General features: G+C 38.9%; 1 protein-coding gene across 3 annotated transcripts in view; it reads right to left on the bottom strand.

Moving 5' to 3' along the window:
* SH3PXD2A (SH3 and PX domains 2A) overlaps positions 1-13,085 on the bottom strand; it is a 472,602-nt gene that overhangs the window by 262,844 nt on the left and 196,673 nt on the right. For all 3 annotated transcript variants that reach the window (XM_077455261.1, XM_077455259.1, XM_077455260.1), the window contains exons 4-5: positions 3,995-4,071; positions 1,349-1,440 (exon numbers count right to left, since the gene is read on the bottom strand). In XM_077455261.1, the coding sequence (XP_077311387.1) occupies positions 1,349-1,440; positions 3,995-4,071 (169 nt within the window). The remainder of the gene's footprint in view (positions 1-1,348; positions 1,441-3,994; positions 4,072-13,085) is intronic.

The raw sequence follows: 13,085 nt of genomic DNA, 5'->3' as shown, positions 1-13,085 counted from the left end.
CTTTTGTGTATAGTTTGTTTAGAACAATACCGACTGTAAGGCAGGGTACACACAAGCTGAAAATCTGCCAAAAACGGCCCATGTGTATTTGTTGAAAGAGCATGCTAGAAAACCAGTATCCAATCAGTGCTTACAGCCAACAGCTGCAAGAGCTGAACAGTGTGTTCTGGCGGGGGGAGTGGGAACACAATAGCTCAGCAGAGGGATTGCTGAACTGACGCATGTGCTAGTACAACAATCTGTAAGTTTAAATTCGTTCAGCTCTCTGGATCGAGCGAGAAAAAAAAAACTTAGTGTGTACCCAGCTTAAGATAAGTACAAGTTTTGAGTTCTTGTCTAGTTGATCAACAGCCATGTACCAAGTATCTAGAAAGAAACCCACACCACACCAAAATGTATCTACACCTTGCAGAAACAGATATTCACTGTTGCACCGCCACTGAAAATGAAAAACTACAAGAGAACTCAGACAGAATGTTGATTTTTCATCAGTATTTCTCAACATTCTAAGAGTTTAACTCTTACACTACCAAAAAATAACTTCAAGAGAATATTGAATCTAGCAATTTATTCACTTGACCATCTGGTAATGAGAAACCACTGAAGTGCGTCAAAAGGAAATCACTCAAAGCTTTCAAATAAACCCAGATTTCAGACATCTAAGAAATAATTCAGAGACAAATCAACCAGCTCTATTACTGTAGCAGAGGAGGACTGAGTCACTGTGTGCAAATAGCAGCATTATCAGTAACATGATATACTGAATACCTCACTGTATAATAAACTATAATACAGGCTACACATGGTTACCAATCATCTAGAGCACAAATTGCTGTACTGTATAACTATAATATGATAAATAACATTCCGTCTTTGTTCTCTCAGAATTTTGGCAATACAGCAAGGGCTTGTCAAGGACTAAGACACACTTTAAAAAATGTAAACCTCTGTGAATCAGCAAAGTTAGAGTAAGTAAAAAGTCAAGCTGAATTCCAGGTGTGTTTTTTATCTGTTTAGTTACACTGGTCCAGCTTTGAACAAATGGATATTGCATATCTGGCTAATGCCTGTGAAAGTGGAGCATCACAGAAGTGGCCATTGCTACTACACTGATCCTCGCCATTTCTCGGGTCCTCAACTGCACAGGAATAAGAAGAAAGCGAAGATCACTGTAACAGCAACGTCTACTACAGTGATTCTCCGCTTCCACAGTGATCAGCTAGGTATGGAATATGTAGGCTTATATTGTTAAAATCTGGAACAATGTAACTATGTATAAAAATCTATACCTGGAATTTAGCTTTAAAAACATACTTAGAATTTTTAAAATAGAGTTTTATCTACTTACTCTTTTGGCGGATCCAGATCCTCAGGTCGGGCTTCAAAAAACCTCAAGACCTCTTCGCATTGGGATATATGAGTTGGTAATTTCACCAAGGCCTGCAAAATAAGCACAATGTGTTGTGCTATATGTAAACTATACAACTTAATTTAGGAAATAAAGTGAATCAGCCAAGGATAGGTGGAGCAAGGAACCACATCCCAAATTAATTGAAAAAAATGGAAAATGGAATAAGGGGACTTTTAACCACTTGCCGACCCCGTGCACAACGATATACATCAGCACAATGGCACGGCTGCGCAAATGAGCGCCATTTAAGAAGTGGCATTGTGGGCGCGCACCGTGTGCTCTGTGCCCTTGGGACCCGCGGACTCAATGTACGCCAGTGTCCCGCGATTGTATCACGGAGCTACAGAACTGGGAGATGCCTATGTAAACAAGGCATTTCCCCATTCTGCCTTGTGACAAGACAGAGATCTACTGCCCCCCTTAACCCCCCCCCCCCACAGTTAGAAACACTCCCTAGGACACACATAACCCCTTGATTGGGCCCTAGTTTTAACCCCTTCCCTGCCAGTGTCATTTATACAGTGATCAGTGCATTTTTATAGCACTGATCGCTGTATAAATGACAATGGTTCTAAAACAGTGGTAAAAGTGTCCGATGTGTCCGCCATAATGTCGCAGTCATGATAAAAATCGCAGATCGCAGCCATTACTAATAAAAAAAATTTTTATAATAATAAAAATGACATAAATCTATCCCCTATTTTTTAGACGCTATAACTTTTGCGCAAAATACCTTTATTGAGATTTTTACCAAAAATACGTAGAAGAATGCATATCGGCCTAAACTGAGGAATATATTTTTGGGGGATATTTATTATAGCAAAAAGTAAAAAATATTGTTTTTTTTTTTCAAAATTGTCTCTTTTTTGTTTATGGCGCAAAAAATAAAAACCACAGAGGTGATCAAATACCACCAAAAGAAAGCTCTATTTGTGGGGAAAAAAGAACGTCAATTTTGTTTTGGCGCAATGTCACATAACCGTGCAATTATCAGTTAAAGCGACGCAGTGCAAAATATAATGGTGAAAAATAAGGATTGTCCTCAATCAATCATCTTGAGATGTTAAGATGATTGAGGACATTTAGCCCTTATTTTTCACCATTATATTTTGTCTTATGTTTTTCTTTATATATTGCAGTGAATGCGCTGTACACAGACAATTACAATTCTCCTGAAGGTTTATATTCTAGCGAAACATGTAGCGAATTATGTTTTTGTACAGTAGTTATGTTTTGTTTTAATGTTTTGGTCTGATCACGCAATTTTAAACTAAAAATGATCATATCTTTATTAACAAATGCAGTCAATAAAATTTGATATTTTTACTATATATGCTATAGTTTTTCTTTGTTCTAGGCACCTTAAAAATCCCCTTATTCCATTTTCTACAACTTAATTGGTAAATATTTATAAAAACTAAAAGACAATTGGAGGTTTATTAACATAATACCATTTCTGTTTATGGTTTAACGTTCTTACAGAATTGTTTAACTTTCTAACAGAATAAAAAACAAGAGATTGGCTGTAATATCTTTATGTTGTGCTGGTTTTTATAAATTATCACCAGGCCAGGATTTTGTCACGGTAACCATAGGGAATGATAACATACCGTAATTTATTAAAGTCTCAAATGACATACAAAAGATACAAAACAACGTTTAAAAATATCAATTTATTTAAAGGAGAACCATACCCTTCTATCCCTTACAGCTGGTAAAGGGGGTCAGTCTTAGTCATCAGCTTTGATGTAATCATCAGAGGCATGCCTTTCATGTAACTGCTTTGGGAAACCATTACATCAACAGCAGGTTGAACTAGATAAACACTAACCCAATTCCCCTATCCACACATTTGAGAAGGATGGGGGAATCCCTCCAGCTGTATCATTGTATCCTGACAGCGGGGAGACGTCAGAACACACCGATAAGCATTGCAGGCTATAAAAATCCGACAGTGCAGTTGTACAAAAATCAATCGGTAGATCAACTTTTCTACAACCTCAGTGCCCATACATGGAACAAAATTCATTCATCCCTGCTGATCGGATGAATTTCGATCCATATATGGCCGGCTTAAGGCACATAACCACTGGTCAACCATTTTCAGGGGGAACAACAATCTGGCAGGATAAAAAATAGTCCTGATATCGACCACCTTTTCACACTACCACTAGTCCCCTACCCCAACATCTGCAGACTGGAATGGCAGATTACTGACTTAGATTAAGATATCATAGTTATTATAGAATTGCATTAGTGGACAAATGACAAAAAAAAGTAAAAAGAATGTAGAGATTTTCTCCTTTAAAGCTGGACTTAAATTCTTTAGAGAAAGCTAAAGAATAAAGTTGTGTCACTGCCCCACCTTCAACACACAGATAAATCAATTCTGCCCTCTTTTCCCGTTATCCTTTTCCATGCCAGCACATGTACATTCAGCAAGGGCTGATCTGATCCTACATCTGTCCCTCCCTCAACCAATGTGACAGCAAATGTGTAAGAAATGACAGGAGACAGACAAGACAAGACAAGAGAGGACGGACAATGAAAACCATGTAAACCTCTTCCTTAAAATCTCCTTACCCTGCAATACTCATCGATGGGTTTTAGTCTTTTCACAGCTACATCACGTATGTGACTCCTTCTAAACAAAATTTTGCCTGGAAAAGAGAAAGACATGTTATACCTATGTGTATGGGAATGCTAAAAATCACACAAGATTACTGTAAAAGTACAGCCAGCCAGTAAACTGCATGGAAACAGTTTAAATAAATATTAATAAAAAAAAGTCTGCATCATTTGTTTTAGGTTTTGCTACCCAGTGAAACCATTGCTTTCAGCTTATATTGTCACATGCATACAATTTACACAGGAATAAACTGTTTTAATATCTGAATGATTCTGAGGCAATGGTGTCTCAATGTGACCATATACAGATTCACGATGATCATAGATGATTGCTGAACATAATGACTTTGGTTGGGAAAACACTGTTGCTGTATTTCTTATCAAAAAAGTTGGCACTGCTGAAATGACTCTATGGATAGTTTATCTGGTATCCACTAATCAACTGATGTGCCTGTTAGGAAAAAAAAATGTTTTCATGGTTGGATCTCTCTTGAAAGAAATCACAAACTATTGTGCAGTCCTTGACTGTTAAATAACACACCAGTATTGGTATTTGTGGATTCTAGTGGGATGATTCACCTGCCAGCTTCTTATCTCAATAGGGGCCACCAATGGTGCAATCCCTGTCTTAGCCCTGTTTTTGAATTGGAATGTTGCATGTTCCTGCCCACCTTAGGGTGTTTCCACGCATCCCATTACATTCTTCATTGTATAAATAAAAATCCATTAAGAAAGGTTAACCTCTTCATGTTCCCAGATCTGCACATCTACGTCCACAAATGCAAAGATTCTGCCAATTAAGTCTCTAAGAGATTTGGGCATGGTAGTACCATGAAGGTATAACATGGAATATGGACCAAAACATGGAGTAAAGCCAGGTACAGTTGGCACCAATGATCATTGTACTCTGAACACAACAGGAGGATTCCCCCATCCACATTGATTGTGTGGATGGGGGAATCAGATCATGTTTTTTTCTACTTTTTTCCCATTTAACTCTCTGGGTTTAAAGTCTAAGTGCAGGCAAAAAAAAAAAAAAATCAGCACAACTTATTAGGATGTGTCCCTTGTGCTGATGTCTCTTATGTGCTCCCACCCCATATTCTTCTGGTTCGGCAGGGGTCAATACTGTAAGAGCCATTACTCATCAAGCCCAACTATGCCCACCCTTTCCACCCATATGCTTCAATCATAGAAACGGAGACTACAGCTTCTATACATGAAACACAATCTATGAATGGCGGAAAAGCAGGTGGTTGAAAGGTCCACCTCCTACATTCATAGATAATGTTTCATTCATAGAAGCAGTTTGCATTATCAAACAGATATAAAGCTTTCAAAAGTTAATTTAAAAGACAAAAAGAGGACAAATAAAAGTTAATTGTTAAGGTTTACACACACTTTAATCTAAAGAGCACATAATCTTCTTCTGTATATGATTATTATTGCAAAAGCTGTGCTTAGGTTAGATTTCCTAGGTTGCTGCCTCCCCTAAAAATAAAATAAAACTCCCTCAACCGGAGCTTTACATACAAGCAAACTATACTGAAGAGGGGTCAGTGGCACTACCTGTACTATGGGCACATATGTTACTAGTCCCTAGATATTTTTAAATGAACTGCACAGACCTGTATGCCTATTATAGAAGAGAGTTGATTAAAGGCACCCCAAAAATTTGTTTGCACGGGTGTGTGTCCTTATTCAATGAAATTTGTGGTTAAAAATATATCAGATTTTAATAGTGTGATACTAAACCCACAGAAAAGTGAAAGTGTTTTACTATATATATTGAACTAGGTGTCTAGAACAGTAAACTAAGTGTCTACAATAGTATAAATTATATTATAAAGCCAAGTTGTGAAGAATCACTTGTTCACAGAACATATGGCACGGAGGATATATACGTGCATCCGCACATTCATTATAGTGGTATTTGAACTTAGTGTACTGTATAGTATTTTTGTAGCACACACACTACGTCCTTTTAAGGTTGAGCACTTACTGTACTTTACAATCAACTTGTTTCTATGAACAAGTGATTCTTCACAATTTGGCTTTATAATATAATTTATACTATTGTAGACACTTAGTTTACTGTTCTAGACACCTAGTTCAATATATATAGTAAAGCACTTTCACTTTTCTGTGGGTTTAGTATCACGCTATTAATATCTGATATATTTTTAACCACAAATTTAATTTAATAAGGACACACACCCTTGCGAACAAATTTTTGTGGTGCCTTTAATCAACTCTCTTCTATGTACCCATAGTACAGGTAGTGCCACTGACCCCTCTTCAGTAAAGTTTGTTTGTATGTAAAGCTCCGGTTGGGGGAGTAACATCTGTGCCCATAGAACAGGTAGCACCAATCTTCTGTATAAGTCATTTATGGCAATTGAACACTGAGGTATCCAAAAGTGGTCTCAATCAAGGATCTGTAGGAGCAGGCAAAATATTCTATAATCAGGGAACTGCAGACATTTTCCATTTTGCCATGTTACAACCAAAAACGTTAAAGTATTTTATTGGGATTGTAGGTGATAGACCAACACAAAGTGGCAAATAATTGTGAAGTAGAAGTAAAATGATAAATGGTTTTCAAAATGTTTTACAAATAAATATCTGAAAAGTGTGGCATGCATTTCAGCCCCCTGTTGTCAGGAACCATGAATCAGACTGAGACAGAAGTACAGTAAAAATCACACTATTTCATAAAATGGTATAAACAGAGCAAACATAGTCAAAGCATATGGAAAAAATTATTCCGCGCTAGGAAAGAAACATGAAAGCAAATAAAATGTGAAATAGGCAGCAGCAATAGATGTGATGTAACACCAAACAAATATGCAGAAATAAAAAACTGCGCCAACCCTATAATAAAAAATGTCTAAAAGTAATATCAAAATAAATAGATATTAACTTTAAATAATTATCACAATGAAAAAAACACCTTAAGTGCATAAAAAACAAAGCAATATGTAAAGTGAAAAAACAATATAAAAAATAATATAAATCAAAATCCATTCAAAGAAAGTTCATGTGTGAATCCAAATAAGAGTCGGTGACACCGCGGTGATTTAAACACGATCCAAAAACTCTTAAAAGTGCCCGTCACCATACAATGAATGTGCTTACCAGAAAAATAAGCAATTTGAGCGTTTGTGAATAATAGATGGATCCCGTCAAAAGATATCCTCCTTTTAAGTGGGTCAGATTTCCATCTCCCAATAATGCCCTCCAGATATTGATATGCCTCGTGGAGCTCAGTAATACCCGAAAAAGAAAGGGGCTAACATGGCATGATATCGTTTGAACAATTTATTAAAAAAGATAAGGTAGCACACTTACATGTGGATGAATAAAATACAGCATATACGAACAATAATAAGAAACCGGCCGGTAAAACAGGAGCCCGTCCTCCTCTCAAACAGCGTGGTGGCGTCACTACGTGCCCTCCCAGACGCGTTTCGTCACACCTGACGTTGTCAATGGGGAACGGGCAACGCAGTGACGCTCCACCTTATAAAGATACTGCAGCGTACCAAGCCTCATTCTGAGATGCAGGGCTGGGTACTTACACGCCATTATGGTTAATGGCAAATGGCCCTAAAGATTCAATCTATCTACTGCTGATGATACAAAAAGACTATAGTATACTATAGAACGCTGACTCAACAGACATCATACAAATGCAGCGGATATTCAGAAAATAAATAAAATAAAAATAAAATAGATAAAAAAGCTTGCACATACTGAAAATAACATTCAGTACAGGCTCATGAGTGTTAGTGCGCCGCCAAGTGCAAAGTAAGTGTTACACCTGCAACACACCACATCCCACTTTCTAAAAACAGAAAGAATCTGAAAGTAAAAAAAGGGGAAATTACCCCAATGGTGGGATAAATAACATTCAATCATGTAAGGGGATCAGTACAGAAAAAACGTGCCGAACAGCATTTAACACATCCAACATGTCTGACCCCTATACATGAATGGTGACAAAAAATATAAAAATAGCCAAAAGAGATCACATTGATCAGAGAGTCTGTTGGTTATATAATGACCAGGGAAAATAGTTATAAAGATAATCCATACACATGGGTTCGTCAAAATAATCACAAGAAATTGTTCATACATCAAAGTGAAACCCTTTAATTGCATAGGAACAATAGCCTGAATAGTGACGAAGAATGTGTACGAAAGAAAAGACACCAATCCAAAATGAAAAGGATATAATGAAATATAGCAAAGAATAAAAAGTTTAAATGTGTAATGCACAAAAACTGTGCAAAAACAAATTCAAACACATATAATGAAACTGTCCTATATCATAGCCCAGTCCAGCATCCCAGAAATGGCGAGGCCGCAACGACTCTCATAGTGCATATAAAACATAAAAATAAAATTGACATAATACATAAAAGATGTATGTGTATCTTACATAAAGCCATCAACCCTAGTAATGAGAATAAATCAGGAATTGTCAATGAAGGCATTGACATCAGTGTCAATATTAAGACCAAAAGGGACATAAGTTTTGAGGCGATGGACCCAAGACATCTCAAGTTTTGAAATTTCCCTCACTAAAGAGCTGCCCCGCCAATGAGGCTTATATTTATCAATCCCTAAGAAAAGAGTCTTGGAAGGGTCTTTGTTGTGAAATCTCAAGTAGTGCTTAGACACAGAATGATTTGGGAAACCTGTAATGATGTTAGTAATGTGTTCATTAAGTCTGACCTGTAGGGGGCGTTTTGTGCGTCCCACATATTGCAGCCCACAAGGGCATTGCAACATATAGACCACTCCCGTGGTGACACATGTAATACATGGTTTAATGATATGATCTAATCCAGTAGCCGTACTCAGAAAAGTGGTGGTCCGTCTCTGGTTACAAGAATTCAGAGAACAGACCCTACACTTTCCGCATTTGTAAAATCCAGTAAGCTGGTCGAAAAAACCCCTACTCCTGGCGGGAGGGTCAACAACATTGGGTGCTAAACGATTACGTAATGACGAAGCACCTCTGAATACCACTTGAGGTTTCTCACTGATCACATTTTTCAAAGTGGCATCACTACTAACGATGTGCCAGTGTTTATTTATAAGTTTTTTTATGCTCTTCTGTTGAAGAGAATAAGTAGTTATAAAAGGGACTTTTCCATGGAAATCATTTATACGTGGGCCCCTTTCAACTAATAAGTCATCACGGTTGGTGTCGGTCACTTCCTTGAGGGTTTTGATCAAAAAATCCTGTTGGTATCCCTTTTCCAGAAATCTGGAGGTAAGTATTTCTGCCTGTACATGGAATTCCTCTATTCTAGAGCAATTACGTCTAAGTCTAATAAATTGACTTTTAGGGACTGCTTTAAGCCAGGGAATGTGGTGACAACTATCGATAGGGATAAATGAGTTCCTATCTGTGTCTTTAAAGAATGTCGAAGTGACAAAACGATCATCTACCACTGAAATGTTCAAATCCAAAAAATTAATTCTTACCTGGCTCAACTCATAACTAAGACTTATGCCTCTTTCATTGTCGTTCAGAGACTCCAAAAAGTTCCTCAACTCACTCTCTTGGCCATTCCAAAGGAGGAGGATGTCATCTATATACCTGGCCCACAATCCTATCTGAGGTATATTGCGGGCATAGATGACATCCTCCTCCCACTTGGCCATAAAGAGATTGGCCAAGCTGGGGGCATATTTAGCCCCCATAGCTACGCCCATGGTCTGTCTATAAAACTGGCTCCCAAACCAAAAATAGTTATGGGAAGCAGCAAATTCCAAGAGAGACATGAGGAAAGATACCTGCTGGACAGAGAGCCTAGGGTCTCTATCTAAATAGGAATGAACTGCAGCAAAACCTAAGTTATGCGGAATGCTGGTATACAAGGAGGCCACATCTGCCGTGACCATCCATGTATCAGGACCAGCAGACAGATTTTCTAAAAGGTTGATGACATGTCTCGTATCTTTAACATAGGAGGGGGTCATCTGGACCAAAGGCTGCAGATATGAATCAATATATCTGCCCACCCGGGAAGTAATGGAGTCAATACCACTAATTATAGGTCTTCCCGGGGGGCAGACGGGGCTCTTATGTATTTTAGGTAAATAGTACAGGATCGGTGTACGTGGAGCTCTAGGAATCAAAAAAAGGCTCTCTTTGTTGTTCAGAAAACCGGCTCCCTGCCCTGCCTTAACCAACTTTTGCAACTCCTTAGTATAGGTAAGTTTTGGATCAGAGGGTAGTTTAATATAAGTGTTGGTATCACCCAAAATTCTATTAATTTCTGCCTCATAATCTGCCCGATCTAACACTACAATGGCCCCACCCTTGTCAGCAGGCCTAATGACAAGATCTTTACTCTCACAAAGCGAGTCCAAACCTTCCTGCAATTCTTTTTTCATTTTACATCTCTTCACTTCCAGTGCATCTAAGTCTCTTAAGACAACGTCTCTGAAGACACGTAATGCGGCAGGGAGAGTCCCGGGAGGGTTAAAAAGGGAAGCATTAGCCAAGCCTGAATGAACAACCTGTGGGACTACATTATTGGATGAATTAAGATTAAGTGTGTTAGATGATCCCATCATATATCTTTTAATATTAATCTTTCTAACAAACTTATGTACATCCATATAAGTTTGGAATTTATTTAGTCTAGCTGGGGGTACATACTTCAAACCTTTGTCCAGAATTAGTTGTTCAGATTCTGACAAAGTTTTGGAGCTCAAATTAAAGATGCCCTTACCAATTACATTCTTGGCCTTTTTAATTGTTCGGGCTCTCCTCCCCCCTCTGGTTCCTCTCCTCTTTCTCCCAGTCTTTTTATACCTTGTGTGGGTTTGTGAAAACCCCAACTAGTAGGTGCATTAAGGCCCAAAGGGCCCTCAGCAAGTTGTTCCTTGGTAGGGGCCTGATGGAATTTGGTTCTTAAAGGTTCCTGGACTGGGAAAAAAGAGGCTTGCGAGTTACCTTCTGTCCCAGGGGCGTTAAGATCGCTTAGTGGAAAGAAGGAGTTCCCAGTGGGAATACCATAATTCCACTCCGAAATTCCTCCCATATCATAATAAGGAGAGGAGTTATGGTCCCAATAACTACCCCCCTGGGAGTTCCACCCATCATAATAATTGTTGGGGGGACCTCTTCCTCTTGTATTTGGATGTTGTACCCAACCTCTCCCACGGGGTGGGTAGTTCATATTATGGGGGAGTGTGTAATCACCATTCCCATTCCCATGCCCATTATATGGTCTCGACATGCCAAAAGGTCTAAATTGGCCCCGAGGGGGAAGTGCACCCCTATTGTTACCCCGTCCTCTCCGGGGGGAAGGGTGTGCATGGTTAGTGTTGTTGGACTGGACTTTGTTCATTGATTGAGGTCGTTTTTGATTGAACGATTGTGGAGGTGGCCCAGGTTGTGAGACTATATCTACTGTAGGGCCCACTGTTTGTGTGGAACTCACCTCCATGCATTCCTGTGTGGGACCCCCTTCCAACAGTTTTTTTTGCCATTCAAAGACAATATTATTATTATAATCCACTAAATCCCTATTATATTTTTTCTTTTTTTTGGCCCTTTGGTCTCTATCCTCTTTTTCAAGGATTTTTAATAAGTTCTGCGATTTTTCTTGATAATCTATACTTCCTTTGACTGGAAATAACTTAGTTTGAATTTCTTTTATCTCATCATCTAGTTTTGATAATTTAGAGGTTTTCCTACCCACCAAAAATTTTAAAAAAGAGACACCTGCTTCATTAAAATATTTGAACCATTCCTCCAAATGTGTATCCCCTTTCTGAGGTGCTACCTCCCACCTCAAGCTCCTAGGGACCATTGCGTGTCTGATGTAAGTTTCCAGATAAGCAATGTCCCATTTAGTGTGGTTTTCGGAGATCATGAGGTTTTTTAGTCTCATGAAACTTCCACCCAAATCATCTTCATCATCTCTATAGAGTTCAAATACTCCATCAATGTTCACCACCTTAGTGGCCCGAAAGTCAAAAATATCCATGAAGGCTATTTGTTCATTCAGGCTTGGCTAATGCTTCCCTTTTTAACCCTCCCGGGACTCTCCCTGCCGCATTACGTGTCTTCAGAGACGTTGTCTTAAGAGACTTAGATGCACTGGAAGTGAAGAGATGTAAAATGAAAAAAGAATTGCAGGAAGGTTTGGACTCGCTTTGTGAGAGTAAAGATCTTGTCATTAGGCCTGCTGACAAGGGTGGGGCCATTGTAGTGTTAGATCGGGCAGATTATGAGGCAGAAATTAATAGAATTTTGGGTGATACCAACACTTATATTAAACTACCCTCTGATCCAAAACTTACCTATACTAAGGAGTTGCAAAAGTTGGTTAAGGCAGGGCAGGGAGCCGGTTTTCTGAACAACAAAGAGAGCCTTTTTTTGATTCCTAGAGCTCCACGTACACCGATCCTGTACTATTTACCTAAAATACATAAGAGCCCCGTCTGCCCCCCGGGAAGACCTATAATTAGTGGTATTGACTCCATTACTTCCCGGGTGGGCAGATATATTGATTCATATCTGCAGCCTTTGGTCCAGATGACCCCCTCCTATGTTAAAGATACGAGACATGTCATCAACCTTTTAGAAAATCTGTCTGCTGGTCCTGATACATGGATGGTCACGGCAGATGTGGCCTCCTTGTATACCAGCATTCCGCATAACTTAGGTTTTGCTGCAGTTCATTCCTATTTAGATAGAGACCCTAGGCTCTCTGTCCAGCAGGTATCTTTCCTCATGTCTCTCTTGGAATTTGCTGCTTCCCATAACTATTTTTGGTTTGGGAGCCAGTTTTATAGACAGACCATGGGCGTAGCTATGGGGGCTAAATATGCCCCCAGCTTGGCCAATCTCTTTATGGCCAAGTGGGAGGAGGATGTCATCTATGCCCGCAATATACCTCAGATAGGATTGTGGGCCAGGTATATAGATGACATCCTCCTCCTTTGGAATGGCCAAGAGAGTGAGTTGAGGAACTTTTTGGAGTCTCTGAACGACAATGAAAGAGGCATAAGT

The sequence above is a fragment of the Lithobates pipiens genome, unplaced genomic scaffold (assembly GCF_037356315.1).
Source record: "Lithobates pipiens isolate NorthernLeopardFrog02 unplaced genomic scaffold, aLitPip1_a1.2 Scaffold_25, whole genome shotgun sequence".
In the NCBI taxonomy this organism is placed as follows: domain Eukaryota; kingdom Metazoa; phylum Chordata; class Amphibia; order Anura; family Ranidae; genus Lithobates; species Lithobates pipiens.
This window is presented reverse-complemented; position numbering and strand designations above follow the sequence as displayed.